At 29.6% G+C, this 24,132-nt stretch overlaps 3 protein-coding genes across 4 annotated transcripts in view; 2 read left to right on the forward strand and 1 right to left on the reverse strand.

The window, feature by feature from the left end:
• The window catches only part of LOC128388438 (ABC transporter G family member 5-like), a 32,902-nt gene extending 21,213 nt beyond the window's left edge, over nucleotides 1-11,689 (reverse strand). The window contains 3 exon segments of the mRNA XM_053347827.1: nucleotides 558-1,040; nucleotides 1,043-2,146; nucleotides 11,581-11,689. Coding sequence (XP_053203802.1) covers nucleotides 558-1,040; nucleotides 1,043-1,928 — 1,369 coding nt within the window. The 5' untranslated portion in view covers nucleotides 1,929-2,146; nucleotides 11,581-11,689.
• LOC128388440 (ATP-binding cassette sub-family G member 5-like) lies at nucleotides 11,601-17,135 on the forward strand. 2 transcript variants are annotated; one of them, XM_053347832.1, is made up of 5 exons: nucleotides 11,601-11,790; nucleotides 11,970-12,243; nucleotides 14,192-15,029; nucleotides 15,571-16,230; nucleotides 16,307-17,135. In XM_053347832.1, the coding sequence occupies exons 3-5, from the start codon at nucleotides 14,192-14,194 to the stop codon at nucleotides 16,801-16,803; spliced, it is 1,995 nt and encodes a 664-aa protein (XP_053203807.1). In that variant the 5' UTR covers nucleotides 11,601-11,790; nucleotides 11,970-12,243; the 3' UTR covers nucleotides 16,804-17,135. The 2 variants fall into 2 exon arrangements, with proteins under 2 accessions (XP_053203807.1, XP_053203806.1); XM_053347831.1 differs by lacking the exons at nucleotides 11,601-11,790; nucleotides 11,970-12,243 and adding an exon at nucleotides 13,370-14,120.
• Nucleotides 17,136-17,313: 178 nt separating this feature from the next.
• LOC128388443 (myb-like protein A) lies at nucleotides 17,314-22,052 on the forward strand. The gene is made up of 4 exons (XM_053347835.1): nucleotides 17,314-17,548; nucleotides 17,724-18,159; nucleotides 19,042-19,337; nucleotides 20,235-22,052. The coding sequence occupies exons 1-4, from the start codon at nucleotides 17,540-17,542 to the stop codon at nucleotides 21,165-21,167; spliced, it is 1,674 nt and encodes a 557-aa protein (XP_053203810.1). The 5' UTR covers nucleotides 17,314-17,539; the 3' UTR covers nucleotides 21,168-22,052.
• The last annotated feature ends 2,080 nt before the right edge of the window (nucleotides 22,053-24,132 follow it).

The following is a 24,132-nucleotide window of genomic DNA, read 5'->3' on the forward strand; positions in this document are numbered from 1 at the left end:
ATGTTAATTGTAATGGTCAAAATGAAATAATTGATTATACTGATTTTAAAACAAGAATTCATCATTATTTTGACCATGATGATGAAATGATTATCATGAAAATCAGAGTTAATTGAGTGAATAGAATGAAAAAAAAGCAAGAATTAGATTCACTTTCACCTTAAGGGCAGATAAGTACAGAGTAATTAAGACAAATGATTAACTGTTATTCATTCATTACTATAAGATCCATTGCAAAGAGTTAAATTGTTTCATATTAATACAATTGTATTTATATGAAACAATTTAAATGGTTGTAAAATCAAGATGATTAATACTTTAGGATCAAGAATAAGCTCAATTGTAAATGATTATAATGATTATCATTTTGATGATGGTTCCTGAAGATGATGATGATGATGATGATGAAGTTTCTTTTAGATTCATCATGATGATGAATGAAAAAGGCATGAAAGTTAATTTCTAACACTTTGATAACATAATTAGAAAGTTGAATAAAATTTAGAGCATTAAACTGTTAAATTGTGACTATCATTTAGTTAATTGTTAATTCTTACCGTTAGTTGCCATGATGGCGAGCACTTCACCCGCTTTAACTTCAAAAGCGATGTTATCTAATATTCGGGATTTAGTTCGTTGTGCACCACAGATACGACGAAGTGTTGATGTTTTATCTAATTCATAATAAAGTCCACGGACAATTAGGTGAGGATATTTGGGTGAAGATGAAGGTGATGATAGTCCATTTCCATTGGTCAAAGGTGATTCAGATTCCATGGTGATGAAATTATTATCATAACCATAACTGTTTCCCTTGAAACCATTGGCGATTTTACCGTTAAGACCATAACCATTTCCATTGGTAAGTGGACTATGATTATTGTTATTGATATGGTTCTGATGGTTTGAATAACGAAGGTCAGTTTCACTGACCGCTTTTCCGTTAGCGGTTAAATAGGGTGGGGATGATCCAAGGTGAGATGAATATTTATTTGATGATATTACTGATGGTTGACCACTTCGTTGTTTATTTAATCTGTATTGATGTTGGAGGATGGAGGATTATGATGATGGTGATGATTAGGATGATGACTTTGATTATGATGATGTGAACTCTCAATTCCTGACTCATTGTCACCTCTAAGAAGATCTGGATCACTTTTCCAGGGTCGACGGACATTTTTACGCTTGTTACCATTAGATGAAGGTTGACCTGTCCCTGGACGGCCAATGTCAACCTCATCTTCATCTTCCTCCCCACCAACAACATCAACATCATCATCATCTGATATTGAAGCAGAATCAGATGTTAACGGGTGCCCATAAGCGTGTTTATTTCTTGGATTAATTTGCTGTTGTTGTTGTTGTTGTTGTGTATGTGAGTGATGTCGCTGTTTAAGATGATGATGACCTGATGGCCGATCACTTATTGGACCACCGATGACACTTGCCCCACCAAGTCGAGATCGTCTATCATCATCCCTACCAACACCTCCCAATTCCGATTGGGCAACTTTAGCCCTTGGTAAACCATACCGAAGGTAAGTGGCCGGATCATGATCACGAAGTCGTGGACCATATTTAGGATGATTAAGTATATTCTTGACCGTTGTCTCTTTTAACTGGAAATTGCCGAAGGGTCGTTCGGTATTCGAGCTTTTATTTATTCCAATTGCCGATTCTGATAGATCAGCATTCAAATTTTGCCGATAAATGGACCAGGCATGAAGATCCTCCGTGTTATCATAACCACGGTTACCATAACCTCCTCCGATCCCACCGTTAGGCCATTGACCTATTATCGTTGATGGACCAATACCCGATCCATTGTCTTTGTTGATATTATTATTGTTGTTGTTAACACTATTGTTGTTATTGCTATTCCCGTGCGGTGCAACGTATTTACGTGAATCACGGTCGTCCCACATTGATTACAATTTAATTCACAATTTAACAATTTATTGTGTGATCACTTATCCAAAAAAACAATTAGATTCAAAATAAAACAACTATAAAAGGAGATCACTATTGGTGTTGGCTTCGTATATTGGATGTGATATATTGGATTAATTGTTGTTGTCACCAAATATGTTAATCATCTCATTGTGATTAATCCAATTGTTTTTATTCAATGTTGTCAATTTATCTGTAAAGAAAGTGAATAAAATGAGTAAATTAAACTTGCAATTGTAACAATTAACTTTTCTTCCACTTTTCTTTCATCCAAACTCTCATTTCGTTGTTTCAACTTATCACAATCGTTGTTGATTAATAGTAAACAAATGATGAAAAAGTGTCAACTAAGTTTGATGAAAATTGCGTGAGTGTCAATTTTAGCACTTCTAATACAAATTTGACGCTAAGTTGCGTGTGAAGATACATGATAACAACAATCAATTCTAACAATCAACAATTAACAAGTTGATCAGTAAAGTGAAAGTTATTAAATGTTGTGCCTATGAACAGTAAGAGTGAAAGAAAAAAGTTTGAAAATTGTTTTGTCATCAACGAAATTAAATTGTTTTGCAAAGTTAATCAAATTGCTGATTATTGTTGATAATTATTATTAAATTACCGGAAATCAAATATAAACCCAATCAGTTGAATAAAAGTGTCGATTGTGTTGATCACAATTTAGCTAATTGGTGACAATTAAAAGGTAAAATCTTGAAAAGGGTCAACATTGGAAAAGTTAATTGTGATTGTAAGGCTACGATGAATTCACTGGATTAACACTAATATCTAATCATGAAGAGTTTTAATCTCATTGATTATCAATATAATCATGATTTCAATTTAACTTTTTCTTTTTGATTGAAAATAAAATAAGGTCAAAAAGTGATTAAATTGTGAAAGGTTATCAACAATTTAATCATGAAAAAAATAGACTTGATCATCACCTTAAGCCTATCATCATCTTGAGATAATGATTAAGATGATAAGTTGATGATGATTATGTTGAAATCATCAAAATGGACCATCATCATTATTATAATCACAATTGATTTGATTATAATCAATGAGGAAAAAAAATTAACGGATAATCTGAAATCTATTAATATTTACACACCTTTAGCTATTTTTTGATTGTGATTATCAAATTGTTTTGATGAATCAATTTAATATAATAAGAAAAATTAATTCACAATTATATTTATGAATTAAATAAGAGCCATTAATCTGATGATTTAGGTTTAGCACCCAATCATCATTAAATTGACACAATTGAATTTAAGGTTTGGTCAATCAATTACATTTATAATCATAATTAACTTAATCAACTTGTCATCGTCATTTAATGATTACTATTAATGGAGAGAGAGAGAGAAAGTCAAGTTTTATTCATGATTAACTTTAATTGTACACTCAATTCATTGATTGTTGTTATGATTAACGAAAAATAGCTTAATGATAGTTAATTGTGACGGAATCAGCTGATTGTCATCATATTATTTACCTGTGATTGTTAGTGATTTATTTTGATTGTCATTGTTACATAAAAACACAGATAAAGATCATGTTGATTATCAACAAGTTAATTACACGGTAATGGTATTTAAAATTACTGTCAATCAATTGTAAATTACCAACAATTAAAATTGAGATTATAATCTTTCAAGACTATGTTTCAATTCATTTCCTAGTTAACTACAATTAACCATTATAAGTTTTTGATTATAATCAAAATGCAAGACAAACCTATCGATACATAAAAGTTAACCAGTAGTTAATTTATGATTTAAAAAAAAAGTATTAATCCTCATATGATTAAATCAATTGTTAATTGTTGACGGTTAAAGTCAACCTGAATCAATCAAAATTCAATTTGATTGACCAAACCTTGATTTCTGTTATGTACCGTTCACAATTAAAATTAATTGGGTTGATTAGTTTGAGGTTTTGTTTTGATATTTTCGCGATTGTTTCATAATGAAAATTAAAAAAAAAATTAGTCTAAATAAACAATTAAATCACGAAAATGATACGATCTATTTGATGATAATAATAGTAATCATCTCAATAACAATTAACGATAATCCATCTCAAAGATATTAAATCATCCAGATGATTAATTGTCATCATTAGTTGATCATCAGAAGGAAAATTTTCTTCATTAATCAAACTGGTCACAATTAGAGATTCAATTGAGGTAACAATTAGTTTTTATTATAATCAATGAAGAAAGGTGAAAGTTATTACAATTAAATTAATCTCAAACAATACACAAATAAATAAACATATAAATATGTGTAGTTAATTTGATTATGTAATTATTATTATTTGTTCTGATTAAGTTGATTATTGTTATTAAACAATCAAAATTCATCTACAATTGTTGATGATGATGAACCATAATAATGAAAAATGATTATCTCAATCAGAAACCATTGATTATAATACAATTTCTCACGATGTTTACCTTTAACACTTAATTCATTAAACAATTTGATTATCATCTAATCTTGCGGAAGTTTAATTATACTAAATTATTACAATTATCAAACTAAAAACTACAACAATTGTAATATATCAATGGCTACTTACGATTGACCTTATTCACAGAATCATCACTAATCAAGATGATTAAACTTTCTCTCACTTCATCACTGGATTTAAATTTAATATTTCATTTTGTTGATCAAAATGGTCAACATCAATTGATTGATATTGATTATCAATCAACCCAATCAAAGTGTAACCTTTAACACAATGATCAGGTAACAATTAGCTAAATTGTTGGTCAAACATTGAGATAATCATTAAATTGTATTAACACTAAATATATGTTACACTGATCATATTTATTGATTACTCTTCCTGGTTTTTTTTTATCAAATTAAGAAGAAGAAAAAAAAATTTAACCTCACGATTAGTTGATTATGTTTTGATCACAATTAACTAACTTTAATCGTGATTGTAACATCTTTTTAACTATCACACACAACGATATTGATCACAACAATCAAGAGTAAATTATCAACTTGACTACGATGTTTATTTAATACTTTTCTCAATCTATTATACAATCATCATCTTTTTTTTTCTTAATTATGATTAAATCACTTTCTTTGGCGCCAATTCTCACAATTAACGGTTAATTAATCCACCTCAAGTTACATAAAGCAATTTATCATGTTTCCCGAATCATCATAAGCAAATAGATCACATTGAAAATGAGTAAAATGCCTTCAGGCGTTGAGATCGTGAAGTTGTTGACTTGATTAAATTGCAACAATTTATCATAGAAAAGTTAACTTTTTCCTTAATCCAGTTATTTGATCAACAGTAGTAGTAGTAAGTAATTAACTCGAGTAGTTGGTGGATTAGAAAACAGTTTGAAAATTGATTATTTCAATCAATAAAACTGATCAATCAATTAAAAGGTAAAATAATTAAATATTAATACATGAAACATGTTAATCATTATGTCACATAAATGACAATAAAAGTTGTTTACACAATTAACCAAAATGTTTAGATTGATCATCTCGATTTGATTTAATTGCGTGAGTGTATTTTAATCACTCAGCTCTTATTAATTGTTGATTATTAATAAGAAGAAAATTTTTTACACCAAACTAACTAAATAAGGACTGAATAAATTCAATAGCAAAGAATAACAATCAAAAACTGTGCCAAGGTTTTGGATCATGATTAAGATTATGATGAATGATTTTCTGTCTTCATCATCGTGAAGATCATCAATATCACCATGATCATCATGAATCAGAACAAAAATTTTGTAGAAAAAAAAAGAAATTCAGTTTTCCCTTTCAAAATTAACTAAATTCCAATTGCTACACAATAGCAAATCTAATTAACCTTGAACTGTTACAATTAAATTGGACAATAATCGTTAATCATCATTTCTGCACCGGTAATTGTAATTATAACCACAAGATTAGCTAACAATCAATTCAATCATCATTAGATTTCATGATGATTTTCATTTCTTATCAAATTGTATCAAAATTAGGATTAATTTTGATTAGAGGGGAAAGCGAAAACAAATTATTCCAATCAACAATTAACAGATTAAATTGTTTTCCATCAACGATTAACTATAATAATCAATAACAAAGCTTGACCATTGTGACGATTATTAAATTAAACAATTATTATTAAATCTATCAACGGACATTTTGTAAGAATATAACCTTGATCAATGTGATTTAATTGAATTAAATTGTAGCTTAATCATTTCAGTAAAAAATTAAGAAATGTTTCCATACAAAAATGAGAAAATAACTGTAATTAGTTTACCTTGAATTATAATCAACGAAACAATTTCGTTACAACGAAATCAGATCTTGATTGTTAACAATTGTTGAGATATTAATCATGTTAATCAAAATGACCTTTGAAAATGATTAACATTCAAATTAGATTGTTATTATTATTATCATGTAGATAAGTTTGATTATCATCAGCGAGTTGATTTGATTTTTATTATAATATCAATGGTTTCAAGTAATAACAACCGGAAGTTTATGTGATGATGAAAAATTGAGTTGATGACAATTTAAATGATCAACAAATTAATTTAAATAAACAAAAAGAAAACGAAAAAGTTAATTTTGTTTCCTCTTCAGTTGTTTATACTCTTTAGTAGTTGTTATTATCATGGTAATGATGAGGATGAAAAGTCATCAACTATAAGCATCTGTTGATTGTATGAAACCAACAACAACAGAAACTTAATTCTGTTTGCAATTTAAATCAAATTGCAGTAATTAACTGTTATCATTATGATTAAGACAGATGAAGATAGTAATAATTTGATGCTTTAAATGTAAGATATAAAAAGGTAACAATTTAATACAGTCTTCACCTTAATCATGTCCAAGATTAAAGTAGCTTTGTTTTTAATTTCTGTTTAATCAAATCAAGTTAATCACTTTTTTTTTCATTTAGTTTCATCAGTAAATTGCTCATATGAAACTCATCATTAAAGCTTCCTGATTATTATCCTGCAAACCATTTGGATGCAACAATTTGCTGATTGTTGATGAAACAATTTTTATGATCTCAACCAACATAATCACTAATTGTTAGTGTTTAATGGGTAATAACAATTTACTAATTCAATTCACACAAACTAATTGCTCAACCTCATCTCAGATATTGATTATTGATGACCATCAATAAATTGCTGACTAAACAATGAGTTTGAAATGCTTAATTGTTAATGACTTTTTCATCTCAGTGGCAAATTAAATTTAATCGAGTGTCAATTTAATTACAAGCCGATTGTTGAGTTAATTGTCAGTAAATTTTGACCAAAGTTTAAAGCTTAAGCTCTAGTTTAGTGTTAACATTATGAACCGACGATCCATTGACTGGTTAATGACAGAATAGCAATTTGATTATTGTAATTAAGTTGCTCATAGTTGTTGATGGTGATTATTATTATTAGAGATGAGAAATCGAATAAAAAAAAACTAATTTTCACTTCTCAATCAATATCACGCTGGATTAACACGCATCAGTATTTGGGAATCATCGTTAATTTTTTATTCGTGAGCTGCGTGATTAAGATCAACAGGTAAATATCATCAAAATGATAATCATCATTTGAATTATCGTCAAGCTTTGATGATCACTGAATTTTTATCAACAAGAAATTGCACTGTTATCAATAAGATTAAAGTTAATCTACAATCTTGGTCTTAATCATAAATCACTATTACAACTCAACCTCATCATTTTAATATGATGATCTTGAGATTAACTTTCATTTAATTAAAAGGAAAACTGTTCTAATAACAATCAAGTAATCTGATTGAATTTAAGGCTGATAATTATATATAATCTTAATCTATTGCTAATCAAGTTGATCCATGGAAATTCATCTGATTATCTCGTTAATCAAGCAATTAAGATACAAGTACAATCCATTTTTGTCTAATCTAATCAATGGTTGATATAATTGATACTTTAGATTAGGGATTAAGGATTAAGATAATCAATATATTTGAAAGATTATATTGTAGCTCATTTATTGGTCGATTAATAGAATCCATTATTATTCATTTAAGTATAAGATATTTAGACTACTCTAATTAGTCGAAGACTAATTGTTAATATTTATTGTAATAGTAAAGTTGATTGTCATCACTATCAATCAACAAGCATTGGAATTAAAATTAAATAAGCAAATCAAAATGCGTGCAAACATTTATATTAATAAATACATCGATTGATTTAATTGACAATTAAGGAAAAATGTGAATTAATCACAATCAATTGAGGCCAATCACTAAAATATAAATGAAAAATTAATATGATTACAATAGTTAATCATTAGAATACATTTTTTAATTGTTGTATTAATAATAAAATAACATCAAGAGAAGTGAAAAAAAATTAAGTCAACCCAAATTAGAATCAGTTGATTTATTTGAAACAAATTGTAAATTGTAAATTAATGAGTTAACCAAATTAAAGTTAAGGTGATAATCAATGAGACAATTAACTGTCAACACCAATTGATTGATTTATGAGTCTACATAATCAATCAATTAGGTATTGGACCAATGATTTAAACCAGTTTAGATCACAATTAGAGGAAAACAATAAATTTAATCAGTTGAATTGATTTTAATTAATTATCATGATGATTTAAACATTTGAATGATTAAGTTTAATGATGGTTGAAAATGGTTGAGCTGGAAAAGTAATAATTAACAATCGTGATCAGGTGAAATTAAAGTTACATGAATTTGAATACTTTTTTTTACTGGAAAAAAATGTATATACAGGTAACTGAATATTCATGTAACTCTGATTACAGGTAATGAACGTGTCAACATGATAGAATCTGAGAAATATAATTTCATTACCATGGTACGTGGTGAAAACGATAAGGATACTAAATATAATTGAGTAAAAAAGGACTAATGATGGTGAATAATTAAGATGATAAATTGTTAATTGTGTTGACAGTGGATCCATATTCAGGGTAAATGTTTATGGTGAAAAGATTTTCAAATGAATAGAAAAACTTTTCTAATTGGAAACATTATTATTAACATTTCAATAAATGTTGGGATTAAATTGTTTGGATTAATAATAGATTATTGTTGTTATTGAAGATTAGACATAAATGATTATCTCTCTCTCTCTCTTTGATTGACCTCGTATTTATCTCAATTTTCAGGGCTTACTGATTTCTCAGAATTGTTCATTATAGTTTTTCATTATTAGCATAAGTTCAAGTTCAGAATTATCTTCATTATTATCATGAATAAATATGAAATCTTTTCAGTTTGATGCTCATTAACTTATGAATATTAAGATGAACCATCATTATCATCAATTATCATCTTTTATCATGGTTACGATGTCTTTTCAGTAGCCTGGTTAAGATGAGAATCCGTTGAAATTGAAAGAATCATGAAAAAAAAAGAGATGAAACAATTTCACTTTGGGAAAACAATTTCATTGTACTTTCAATGTTTACTAATTGTTGTCATTTAGAGTTAATTGCCAGAAAAGGTATATTTAATCACCTTTACTAATTGATAAATTTCTTAATGATTAACTCTTTTAATGAATTTAATCATTAACATCATCGTTTTCTTTTTCATTGTTAATTGACTGTTGACATATTTTCATTAGCAATCAACCAATAGTACTAATTGATTAATTGCTATTTTTAAATCTATTGTCATATTAAAAGATTAGCTAATTGTTAATGGTTGTGACAATATGTATATGTTAATATATGGTAATGATTATGTCTTAATTGTTACAATCTTTTGATTGTGAATATATTATATATGTTTTAAGATTATTCAACTTTTTGATGGACACATTAGTTAATGTTAAGGATTGTTGATCATTGAGAATTTACATTTTGGGTAATAAATTGTTTGGTTAATTGTGAATCTTAATTGTGGTTGTGTTATTGATGATGATGATGTAAATTAAGAGGATAAACAGGACATTGGACTTAAAGATGAAGAGAAAGTGATGATGAAAGATGATGGATGATGTGTATTCATTTGAATAGTTGATTCGGTTGATGGTTGAATTTTAGAATTGAAATTCAACAATCAATCGATTGATTGAACATTTTTACAAATTGACCTTTTACTTCAAATCTAATCAATGATTGATCGCAATTATTGATTGTTAATTATCATTGGTGATACTTAACACATCAAACAATTCAAGTTAAACCTTTAATTACTATTTGAAATATTGTCTTGATTAGAATCAACAATTGATTTAAAGGCTGAGTAATAAGATAGAAATTGATTATTATTAAATCATGTTGTTACTTCCGTAAAAATATCATTTGATTTACTTACATTTTCTAAATCAATAATCTTTCATTATGAATATTATTATTGATTAAACTAATTCAATTCTCTTTCAAATTAAAATAAATGTAATAATTAGACGGGTTCCCAATCAAAATGATCACAATAAGATGATGATAATTATGATCCTTTCATTTTTGACATGATGTTGGTTTTAACAGATTAGCAGGTAAGAAAAAGAGTTGATACCATTTAATTAATTTCTTTCTCTCTCTCTCCTAATCAAAGATTATCAAGTAAAAATGAAACAAATCTCATTCTCAATGATTTTGGATTATCATTTTGGTTTCGATTGTTTCTTTTCCGGTTAATCCTTACATCATTCGGAATACTGTCAAAATGTCACCGGTGTTTGTATACATGGTGAATGTAAAAATATTTTGAATGTGAAAAAAAAAACTATCAAAATGATTAAGGAGGAAAAGGATTATAACTGTTAATAAGTTAAATATCATCATGATGATTAGATTAGATTGATAGGTAATGATGAGAATACAAGTGAATGGAAAACAATTGTCAAACCTTTCAGATTGTCTTTCAAAATTGAGATTTAAAAATATCATTTTCACAGGTAGAAAACAAAAAAGAGAAGGGATTTACTTGATATAAGAAGTTTGGAAGAAGATGAAAAACATCATCAACTGGACTGTTAAAGAATTTAGAGCATTTTTAACAACAACAGTTAAGGGAAAATCTTAACATGAAGAATGGTCAAGAATAAATTAGAAGCTAAATCACAATTTACAATAATCATCATCATGAAGATTTGGTTGTTGATCTTCAATTTGGATTAACAGGCAACGAACATGGAGAGAAGGAGAGAGAGAGAGAGTGAAAAAGAGAGGGAGGAATAACCGAAGAGAAAAGAAATGACCGGAGAAAAGAAAAAAGAAACATGGAGGCAAATAAATTAAAGAGAATTTAGTTTGACTCAGAAAAGCACAAAGATTGTGATAGAAAACAAATGAAACACGTTACTGAATATTCACTAAACCGTAGTAGAATTTGTAGAATTTCTGTTGATTGTTGGTCAACGTGAGAACAAAATACGAACACAATTAGTAAATTACGAGGATTAAATGACAGAATTGGAAGGAGAAAAAGAGAAAAACACCAACATGGTAGAAAAGAATATTTTTGTTCTCTTTTACCGCAGAGCCGCAACGAGAGACACACAACGAGAGAAAGAGGCAAGAGAAAGAGAAAGAAAAAGAATAACAAAAAAAGAATAGAAAAGAAAAAATGAACTTACCATTGGAAGAATTAATCAAATCCTTTTTTCGTTTAATTAAAGTGAACTGATGACTCGAGAGAAGACAAAACAAACCACTGGACACACTGGACACTCCAAAGATAAATTTCTATGAGTAGAATAGAAAAGAAAACAAATAATCTTCACAATAGAAATAAAAACAACCTGTGGAAATGAAGTAACAACATTTTCTCATTTAAAAAAGTAAAGGTAAGGATAAAATGAAGAGAATATTTTTTCATCTGAAAGAGAGAGAAAAAAGAGAGTAAACCTGTTTTTCTCTCTCTCCCGGTAACCTCCTCTCTCTCTCTTTCTTCATGATCTTTTGTACTTTTTCATCTTCCCTCTCATTAATTTCTCTCTCTCTCTCTTTTCTTTCTTACCTGTAGCCCAATCTACCTTTTCGTCTGCTGCTGGTACACTTTGGGAACTTTAGGTTTACCATCAAGTTGCTGTTTATCTTTGAGATGGTAACTTGGTTTTAACCAAATTCTAAATCGTTTTCAACTTTCTGCTTTTCCACTGCTGAACATTTAATGAGAATCACTAATTAACAACGTAGATTGATTGACTTTCTCACTTAAATTGCGAACCATTTTCATACTTGCAAAGGAAACGGAAATCACAATAAAACGTTGGACAAAAACTTCAACATAAGAAAAGGTAAGATTAACTAATTTTTTGTTCCTTTGTTTTGATTTTATTTTTCTCTTCTCTCTTTCACTTTGATGTGTTTTTTTATTGTTCTTTTAACTATCATTGACCAACTGATTGGTGTTTCTTTCGGTGGTCATGATGATGATAAGTAAATTATGTTAAAATTGTTACCTTGAATCTCTAATTGTAATAATTAGTAGTTATCTTGATTGAATGAAAAATCCTCTTCTTATTTACCTTTACATGTTAAGCTTTAAACACTCACTCACTTGTCTAACCTTCCGTTTTAAATTGTGATTTAATTTTGATGATTATCCAAGTGGTATATTGTTTAATAAGGTGTAAGCTAATTGTTGATTATTGTTGTAATCAAATTATTGAAACTGGATCTCAATTAATTGTGTAGGATTTTTGCTTACCTTTTTACTGTTCGGGTTCCAGTTATTGTTATGGTAGCGGTGGCGGTTGTTCAATGGTGGAGGTGGATCAATGATTTGGCTTATTTTTTGTTTACTTTTCTTATGGTGACTTTTTGATTATGATGATGATGATGATGATTACCTGATGGTGGTGACGTTTATGCTAATTGTTATTAATTTTTTTCTGCTCGTTGATTGTTGTTAACAATTTGGTAAACACTTAAATACTACACGATGTAAACACTTTGGTAAACCTTAATACCATAGATGGATTTGGATTGACTTTTCAATCTCAACACTTTGATTGTAAAAACCTTGGCTTAGATTTACCTAAATTTCAACACTAATTTAATTTAATTGTTCATCATCTTCATCCACTTATTGTCACTGATTTTTTGGTTACATGATTTATATAAGTCATTATATCACATCACTAAAACTTATCACATATTTTTGCACCAACGCATTGGGGAAAAAACAATCAACTAAACATGAGAAAGGAGAAAGTCATTAATATGATGATGATGATAAGAACATTGGAACAATCATAATTAATTTGTTACTAATTGTGACGATTAATGATCACCAATTTGCGTTAAACTGATGTCAACAGAATTGATCAACAGTAAATCTTATGGACGATTCTGAGTTTCTGTAAATACTAATTGATTTAACATCATTTTCGCCACGACAATTAGGCGTTTACAGTTATACATAATTAAGAATCACATCATCATCATGATCATCATCTCATGGACACAAATGAATTGGAGACTCCACCAAAAATGATGATCAATTGACTGAAGTAAACAAATCAAGAGGAAGTGTTATGGTTTTGATTGGAGTTGATTTCTTTTCACAGTTTCAAGGAGAAAGTAATTTCATTCACATTAATTAACATCATTAGTTGATGATCTTCATCATTTAACTATATTAACATCAACAGAGGAGAATAATAAACTTTTAATAAGATGATCAATTGTCGAGACAATTAACCAACGTAATCAAGAAAGTGTGGGTTTCCATTGAGAAAAAGTTTCTCTTCAATCTTATTTTATTATTATTCTACCGCCAACAATTAATTTGATTACTTCTCATCATCATCATGTTGATTTAGTTTCTCTTCATTTTCCTTCAGTAATTTTCATTTCAATCAGAGTAATAAACATGATTACATTTAATTTGATCTTGTTGTTTACCAAAATAATCAACAATCATTGATGATTATTGACAAAATTAACTTTCAATTGTTAAACCAGATTTTTTCAGGATTTCATCTCAATCAAAGTGATAATTAATTACTCAGCAATTGTTAACTATTTTGAATCAATTTTGTGTGTTTAATTGTTAATCATCAATATGCCATCAAGTTATTCAACTTCATTAGAAACTGAGATTCCTAATTTGTTTCCAATATTTTTTTCCTCCAAAAAAGTTGCCAAATTTTGGGCTACATTGCCAAAGGTTAATTTAGTTAATCAGTTTTGTTTTAATTGTTAAATTAATTGTTAACCTTTTCTATTCTTGATCAACAGATGAACTATATGAACCCAGGATCTGGTGGATCTCATCCTCAATCTTATCATATGATTGAACTAATTGGTGTTTCTCACACGGGTCCCGTTGTACCGGCCAATAGGGCGACCTTTTGGTCAAGACTGACCGGTTCACTGACGAAAGGCCTAATTTTGAAGGATGTTTCTTTCGAGGTGTATTCGGGTGAAGTGATGGCCATTTTGGGAAGCAAAGGTTCCGGTAAACGTGCATTGATTGATGTTATCGGTCATCGTGTTTCTGGTCAAGGATCGACCAAAGGTCAAATCTTATTGAATGATGTTCCTCTTACCCTGAGACTGTTCCAGGAACAATGTGGCTTCGTCTCTAAACGGACACAACTTATTCCAGGTCTAACGGTTCGTCAAAGTCTCCAATATATGGCCAACATGACGATGAAAACAAGTTCCACCATGAAAAAGACTCGAATCAAACAAGTGATTGCTGATTTAGCTCTAACTGGTTTAGCTAATCGCAAAGTTGAAACTCTTAATCCCTCTGAGGCTAAACGATTGGCGATTGGTCTTCAAATTGTTCGTGATCCATTGCTACTTGTACTCGATGATCCAACTGCCTCACTTGATCCACTTAATACTTATTTCGTCATCTCCATATTATCAAATCACGTTAAAAAATATGGACGAATCGTAATTCTCACTATGGACAAACCAAGATCAGATATTTTCCCTTTTCTCGATCGGGTCACTTACCTTTGTTTAGGTGATATTGTTTACACGGGTTCGACTCGAATGATGATGGACTATTTTCGTAGTATTGGTTTCCCATGTCCCGAATTAGAAAATCCTCTCATGTATTACTGTAAGTACCAATTCGATAGCTAATTAATCCTAATCCTAGGCTTGAACTCTTTTAATCCACCAACTTTAATCCTTCCGTGAATAACTTTCAGTTTGTTGGAATTACTGTTTGATTGTGAGATTTTAATTTCTTTTTCGCTCAACATTATCCTCATAATAATTAACTTGCCAAAATTGATTATAATGGTCAAGTTAAATTACTGATTATATTAATTATTCTGGAAAACCTTGAATGATGATGGTTATTATATAAAAAATTGGATGTACAATCATCTTGTCTAATTCAGTTGAAATTGAAACTGTCAAGTTGATTGAATGATTAAAAACTATGTTTCAAAACAATTAGTTTGTTTTGTTGTTTATTGACCTAAATTTTGATCATACAACTATTGTTTTCTTATCAAATACAAAAGGTTTAATTGTTGATAACATGGTTTTTATTACAAATTGCTTCTTATTGATACCATGAGAAAAATTGAGTTTCTTCACTTTCTATTGTAATTAATTGTCGTCTTGATTTTTTTTTCTCTCTCTTTCTTCAGTATGTTTATCAACAGTTGACAGACGAAGTCGTGATCGATTCATCGAGTCTTCAAGCCAAATCGCTGCTCTTGTTGACAAATTTAAAGTTGAAGGACACGAATACCGTAAATATAGTGGACCAGTTAATGGAACATCGGTAAATGGAACTGGAATGGCTCCGTTAGCACCAAGTATTCCGTTAACCGCTTATGGACGAGCTTCAACCTGGAATGTAACCATGGCTCTAATGGGTCGACAATTTTCGTCTCTATTCACTTGGTCCAATATTGGCCGTCGAATATTTGTCTTACCTCTTTTCTTCCTCCTATTGTACATTTTTCTTCTTCCCAAATTACCCTCACAACAACAATCATTTCAAACTCGATCAGGTCTTTTTCTTAATTGTATAACCGTAATTAACTTTATCACTCCAGCTCTAACAGCTTATTCATTTGCACCACATCGAAATCGTTTCTATGAAGAATCATCTCGACTTTCACTTTACCGTGGTCCGCTTTTCATACTCACCCAAATACTGACCAGTATTCCTTTCAATATGATTACCATCGGCATGTGTGGAAGTCTAATTTACTGGGCAGCCGGACTTCGATACGATTCTTATTATCTCGAAAGATGGGGACTATTTACAGCGATTCTCTGGGCCGTTCATACATTTGCAGGTAAATTGATTCATCTAAATCATGAAAAAATCTTCTTTCTAGCAAAGTGATTAATTAATTCTTCTTCTATTAACAGAACAACACACTGTGGCTTTTCTTTGCTTCATCAAATCACCGTTTACGGCCTCAGTTACAAGTTCAACCTTCTTGAATTTGTACATGATCTTTGGCTGTGCTTTCCTCCGATCAACTCTATCCGCTCCCGAGTGGATGAGTTACCTTGAATTTGGAAACATTTACTATTACGCTTACTGGTCATTCTCATTCCTTGAATTCCATGATAACAATAATCTAACCCAAGCACCCGCTTTATCACCAACAACCAATTTACTTGAAGAATGTCCAATGAATGTTATCCCTGGTAAATGTTTATTCATCAATGGAACTCATTTCCTCTCCCAAAGGTACAAAGAGGGAATCGATGCAAGTAAAAATCTTCTACCCGAATGGTCACTAACACATTACAAAAATTTCGCTCTCAATTTCGTCTTCATCCTTTCATCTTATGCTCTAAATACAATTGTCTACATAATTCCAATCCCTGGTTCGGTTAAATCAAAATTCAGAGATTGAAAAAACAATTTCACCAATCAAATTAATAACTTTCATTTTCTATCCTTCCCAATTCTGTAAATCATATTTTCAACCCTCTTCACCCCCTAAAAATCATTCAATATACTTTTCAAACAATTCACTCAACCCTCGATCCAACAAAAATCAAGGCAAAAGCAATTCTTAATCACCAATCCCATTTAAATTGTAAATAACATCTAATCATTAACAACAAACACTTTGTATAATTATCAATTCCAATCAATATAAAAAATGCTCCCTATCCACTTTTCCCAAACAAAAAAAACAACAAACAATTTCACCTCACACATAAACACACACACAAAACACAATCCAATAAATTAAATTGAATAAAATAATAACATAAAAACTGAACAATTAAAAAGTTGAAATTATAATTAGCAAACTTTTAAAATGTACAGAATTTGCCGCGAAAAGAATCTACTAGCGCCATCTCTTGGTCTCAGATGGAATTTTTTTTCGCAATTTAAATTGAAACTGTAAACATGAGATTGAGATGATTACAGTTATTTGTACATAAGAATTTGTTAATTTTTTTTTATCAATTCAATTGATTTAATTGTCAATTATTTTTTACATTCCAAGTTAAAGTTAATCTGTTACCCTCACATGGAAAAAGGGTCGTACTTGTTAAACTTTATGATCTAAGGTTTAGTGGTGATTTTTGATTTTTTTCTTCTTCTGTTTCTGTGTTGTTACGATTGTCATCATTTAAATGGCTACGGTAAGTAAAACCACTACTAGGAAATGAGTGAATAACAATGGTTAATTTATTGGTTGATTGTTGAAAGAAAGAAAGATTATGTGTATTTGTGTTTTCTCTTTAGAATGTAATTTTATTAGGAAAAGAAAAGTTGACTAATTGAAAATTGTTCTTTTCTCTTTTTGTTTAATTGTAGCCTCCTAAGGTCGCCTTGATGGAGAATACAATGGTTCATTCTGTAGATGAAAGGAAAGGCTGTAGATCTTTACTTTGTGATGCCAGTGGGATTATAATTGCTGAGATGGTTTATAGATGTATGGTTTGTTATTCAATCCATGATTTTATTGGTGATGTGAGTAAACATTATCACACTGTTCATATGAATGATGGAGATGAGGAAACAGGCGATATGACCAATGAGGAGGATAAAGATCAATCAAATCGTAACAGCAACAACAACAACAATAATAATAACAATAAGAGAAACAGTAACCATGTTCACAATCAAAACAACAATAATAGTAACAGCAACAACATCGATAATAATAATAATAATAATAACTATCTATCAGATCATAGCAATAATTGTGACGAATCTTGGGAAATCGACGAAAAGTTTAAGTCCAATTCGCGTAAGTCAACTTACATAGTTAACCTGAGTTAACTTTTCTACCACTCAATCGATAAGTGCAAAAAATACCGTTATCTTTGCATAGGAGAAATAATTAAGGAATCAGCTTCAATCATCTTAATCAATCTCTTACCTCTCACCTTTCTATTATCTTCATCTTCCTCTATCTATCTCTCTCTCTCTCTCTCTTTCTCTTTCATCTTTTCTAATCTCATCGACAGTCTTCATAAAATCTAATTAATCCATAAAATCAATTAACCTCAACCTCTAAAATAATTGTCATAACAAATATCTTATAAAACATTACGTTCTAACATGCTGACCCCACCCTTAATATATAAAGAACAATACTAAAATATTAACACCAATGTTCAAGTATTTAAAACAATTAACCTTTTAACAAATTAATAGCAAAAGAAATAAATACTTTACCAACTAACATTATTAATCTTTTTGTACCTCAGTGTTTTATAAGTTTAATTTCTCTACAATTTAATTGATTAGAGTTGTGTCTGGATCTCTGGTAATCTGAGAATCAACAAATTCTCACATACTAAATACACTAAGCTCTTTTCATTTCCTACTCTCTCTCTCTCTCTTCCTCTTTCTTTCTCATTCTAATATGGTGATTTCTTCTTAATGGTTAATTTTAATTACTCTCTCTTTCTCTTTCTATTACTTGTATCATTTCTCTCTGTCCCTAGTTGCTCATGTGATTTAATGTAATTACTTTTTACTACGTAACTTTAAGCTCTCTTTCTCTCTCTCTCTCACTCTTTTTCTTTCACTGAATCTTTCAATTCTCACTAATTCTGAATTTTCAACAATTTTGCTTTATTTTTTTCTCCTTTTATTTTCTCCCTCTCTCTCTTATCACAATTAGAACCTCACGTTAAATTAAATTGCACTCAATCCAACGCTAATGAAAGTCACTCGAATAGCCCAAATGCATCAGAATCTTGTACTCGAAGTGGCTCAATCCGTTGTCCGGTTTGTTCAAATGTCCGATGTTACACTACCCTTCAACGTCGATATGGTCAATTCACCTGTGTTGCTTGCTATCGATTTTTTAAAGAATTTTTCCTTAAACCTACTCGATTCTATTGTCCCTCTCTTGGTCAATGTCCACTTGACGTTAAATCCAAATGTAAAGCATGTTGGATTTACGCTTGTACCAAGGTAAGCATGTGAAAAGTGTCTCCCTCTCACTCTCACTCTCCCTCTCACTCTCTCATTCTCTATTAATATGTGTCAACAATCAATATTGATAATCTTCATTTCCAACGATTTATCTTGTATATTTGTAATTATCAATATCGGAAAAAAGTTTCTTGATTCCGCTTACTTAATCTCATCAAGTTCTATCGGTGGTTTCAGTTTTCTATCTAATCATTTCCATTTAAATTCGATTATTTTTTCTCTCTCTCTCTCTTTATTAGATCTATCATATTTCTCTCATCACATGATATTTATCTTCCTTTTGGTCTTATTATTATTATTAGAATGGTTTACAGATCGATTTTATATTTCACCTTAATTTAGATTCATTGATTATCTATCAGGAAATTATTTCTACCTGAAAATGACCCAACCTTTCATACAATTAACCATCAAATGTTAACCATTATACGGAAAAATTGATCTTATCAAAAATACACTCAAATCAATTGATGGTTTTTAGCAATTTACTTAATTCAACCCGATTTGAGACTTGTTGATATGAAATTAAATGGTTGTCAATTAACTTTTCCATCGTTTTTGACTTAATTAGTTACAGTCCATTTGAAAATCTATTAATAACTTGATGGAGAATTGGATTTGTTTAATCAATTGTTCACGAAAAATATGAATGGACAACTAATTTCAATTTCTGCCAATTAACTTACAACTTGTTGACATGAATTAAGGTTTTCTAATGAGTCTGTTGATTTGACATTTTCTCTCTCTCTCTCTCTCTCATTTAATCAATTACAGAGCTGTCATAAAATGAATATTAATCAATATGTTTGTATTAAACTGATTGACACATTTAGCAATATATCTAATATTTTTTTTTCTCAATATTCTTATTATCAGATTTACTCGGTTGATGGTCGACGGAAAACAATCCTCGAGGAAAATGCTCCTTTGAAATCCCATGAAAATGAAACTGTTTCTTCATCACCTTGTCCATCAGTAATCACAAATTATCATAACGAAAATAATAAATCAACCAAGTCGAGTCACAATACAGTAAATACAATAAGATATTCCAAGTCTATTGATGAACAGAGTACATCTATCACATCTAATCCAAAGGATTCTAACAGCTTTGGAAATAACATCTCCAACAATCAGTCAACAACCTCCGGGTCTCCAAGTGATTTAAATCCCACCGGTGTCTCTAAAACTTCACCTATCTATGTCTTCAACTGCTCTCGTGGTGATAATTATCCTAATAATAATTCAGAATTAGCTGGTTTATCTGCTTTGAATATGATGAATATATTAAGCTGCGAGGAAGCGGTTCCAGACTGTGATGAGCTGCTGGAGGATATTGCTGAAGATTATAGCAGCATCGACTCACAATTAAATCATTTCCCACCACAAAAGATGATAAAACTCGGAGATGCACCAGATAATAATAATAATAATCTCATATCAAATTGTTTCACTGATCAATTTGATGGACAATTTCCATCACAATTACAGCCACAAGCTCAGACTGCAATCACCTCGACAACGACAGGACCTTTTTCAACTGTCAAAGATGATCCCACCAATGAGAAAAGTACCATTCCAATAATCACTGGAACTCCAATCAGTGTAATTAAAACTAAACCCGATCGACGGAGTAAAGTGCGAGTTAAAAACTGGTGCTGTCTAAAATGTGCCAATTGTCTTGCCGATGATTGTGGAAAGTGTATCAACTGTTTAGATCGTCCCAAATTTGGTGGACCATTTGTAAGAAAGCAACGATGTGTCAATAAAAAGTGCCTTGAGAAAATTCAACCTGATCAACCAAAGTAAACAATCAACCAACAATTAACCATAATAATATAACTTGAGTGCCTTATACATATAAGTCTAATTCCAAAAATGTCAACGAAAGTGCCTTCAAAATCACATAATTTAATCATGAAACAATTTCGATTGTAACAAAAAGAAAAACATTCTAATCAATATTCGGATGCTAAAAGACAATTACCAAATTATTTACGTTCAGAGACAATAATTATACCATTTAGCTCATAATGAGCAGCAAATTTTATTATTACATATGAAACAATAACTTTGGAGCTTCAATTGTTTAATAATTTGAATGAAAAACGACCTTAATTATAGTTATTGTTACCAATTGATTTAGTCATCATTAATAACGATCAATAACCAATTGATCAGCCTTATTGTTAAAAGTTATATTTACAATTCAACTATTATCTAAATTTTTTGTAATGTTTTTCCTAAAATTGACTTTCGATTCATTTTAAATACTTGTATCTGGTCCCTACACACACACATAACAATTAATGCCATAATCTATGATTATCTAATTCCAATGTAATAATTATTTCCTTCTTGGCGCAGCTCTAACGCTTCCAGGTCACTATCAGTGTCCATTTTTGATGTTCCGTCAAAAGCTGACCAGAACTTTTTCTCCTCTCTCTCTCTCATTCCATCTATTGTAAAGAAATGACCCTTACCTTTATCATACAACAATATTATTATTTTGTTTACTTTCTCTCTCTCTCTCTCTCTCTCTATCATTTATACTAATTTCTGTCTAAATCATATATTAATCTTATCACGACAATTTAAATATGTAATCCACAATTATTGATTTTCTGCAGGAAAAAAAACAAATTTACCAATTAATTAACGAATAAAACATTGAATCTATTATAATACGCTTTAGATTAAAGTCTTTGGACACATTTAAATACTCAAAATATAAAAGAGTGACCAATGGTCAGTCGATACAAAGGAAAAGTTTGAAAAGTTTGTTTCGAGCGAGACGGTGACACCTAGTGAGCGAAAAAGTGACTAAACGAATTTAAAGAAAAAGTAAAAACTTTTAATCGTAAAGAGAAATTTATTTACAATTTGAATTGGAAAATTTTTTTTTACTCTCGAACATTTAAATTTGATTGAAGAGAAATTTTTTTAATTCTTTAATCTTAATCACTTTTCTGACCACTGGACACAACTTTGGTTTAAACACCTCAACGGAAGCTGAATAAAAGTTACGAGAGACAAAAAGTTTGCATGACTTAAGTCAATTACTTAACTTTCACTTTTGAAAAGTTAACAAGACAAATCTGGATAATGAGAAAAGGAGATTAATTAAATTAGGGATTAACGTCACCTTTGGTCATAATACCTTTTAGTTTATCTTTGTTGTTTCTGTTGAAATAATTGAAACAGGAAAAACAACCTGAGAGATTCCGAAAGGTAAGTTAGAGAAGAGGAGGAAAAAAAAAGTTCACCATTTTGATTGAGAAAAAGAAATAATTTTTCATCATTTAAATCAAAATAATTAAGATCACTGGACATTGTGAATATCCCCTGATACCTGTAAACGTAATTAAGTTAATCATGATGATGATTTTTCCCAATGATCCACACCAAGGATTAGAAGATGATAAAAACTAATACCCACCTTGAAGATGGTGTAAATTATATTGGTAAGATAATAATAAACTGAAAAGTGATTAATGTTAAATTGCTAATTTAATCAATGGCAGTTAAACATTTTGCCTACCTAATTATTAACAATTAGATAATCACAAAAGGTGAAAAAGTTTAATTCTCTAATAAAAAGTTTCCCTTAATCTTTATGTTTGTTTATTATTATTTATTTGATTAATATTATTATTTACCCAACATAATCTAACAGGACAATTTACCTAATCATCTTAATACGTGCTCTAATCATGTTGAGTAATTAACAGGAGAGAAAAACAATTTAATCACTTTTGTATACAAACAACCTAATTAACTTTAACTTACCTTTACAAATGAAGATATTTTCATATATCAAAAGCTTAATCCCAACAGAATTAGATTAAATCAAAGTGTAAACAACAATTGGATTAATAATAATAATTTGAATGAATGAAAAAAACTTTTTTTCACAAATTAAATTAACTAATATTATAATCTAATAACAATCTGGTCACAATTGTTACACTGGAAAAGCAATCTTAATTTACCTTAATTCGTGATCATCACAATACAATTAACTTTAACAATATGATTCTCATATAATACTAATGATAATAATTAAGAAAAAAAAATCTTTATTAACATTTATCATCAGATTATCAACTCAATGGATTAGCTTGTTTAAAGTTTACCTTTTGTTAGGTGAATTTAATGGTTAATTAATCAAGTATTGATATCGAATGAGAGTAAAAAATTAACTGATTATCACACCAGGGAGATGGAACAAAAAATTGATTCTAATTAATCTGACAAATGATTAGTCTCTCAATTGTCAAGAGATTAAAGTTAATCTCTTTTCTTTTCTCAATCTGATTTCTTGATAAATATAAAAACTTCAACAACAACAACTGACCAATTGATGAAAGAGATTTCAATTGATAGTTTAATGCTGAGAAAATGTTATCATGTTTCTTGACCATCTTATAGGTTGAAAGATTGGAAACTGTTATTGGTCAATTGACTGGTCACTCATGTGGTTAATGTTAATATCATACAAATATCACAATAATCTTACATTTTCATCATCATCATACTGAACAATCATAATACTTAATCAACTGGCGGTGGATTAGTAAATTGTATGTAATATTATTAGTTTATTGATTATCTATCTCTCTGTTAATTTGTTAATCATTATTATCAGTTAATCATCAAGGTTGTAATGAGTGTGTGTTGTTTTTGTTGTTGTTGTTGTCGTTGTCGTTGTCGTTGTTGGGTTAATGAGAAAGTGTAATTACCTTTGGGCTTAAGCTTTAAATTATTATATCAA

Source organism: Panonychus citri, unplaced genomic scaffold (genome assembly GCF_014898815.1).
Source record: "Panonychus citri isolate SS breed McGregor unplaced genomic scaffold, ASM1489881v1 Contig00099, whole genome shotgun sequence".
Taxonomy (NCBI): Eukaryota; Metazoa; Arthropoda; class Arachnida; order Trombidiformes; family Tetranychidae; genus Panonychus; species Panonychus citri.

Excerpts from the sequence above, each read along its gene's own strand:
- LOC128388440 (XM_053347831.1), top strand. The coding sequence starts at position 14,016 with ATGCCATCAAGTTATTCAACTTCATTAGAAACTGAGATTCCTAATTTG. Across the intron at positions 14,121-14,191 it reads TTTGGGCTACATTGCCAAAG|ATGAACTATATGAACCCAGG; the intron begins GTTAATTTAGTT and ends CTTGATCAACAG. Across the intron at positions 16,231-16,306 it reads GGCCGTTCATACATTTGCAG|AACAACACACTGTGGCTTTT; the intron begins GTAAATTGATTC and ends TTCTATTAACAG.
- LOC128388443 (XM_053347835.1), top strand. Across the intron at positions 18,160-19,041 it reads AAAGTTTAAGTCCAATTCGC|AACCTCACGTTAAATTAAAT; the intron begins GTAAGTCAACTT and ends TATCACAATTAG. Across the intron at positions 19,338-20,234 it reads GGATTTACGCTTGTACCAAG|ATTTACTCGGTTGATGGTCG; the intron begins GTAAGCATGTGA and ends TCTTATTATCAG.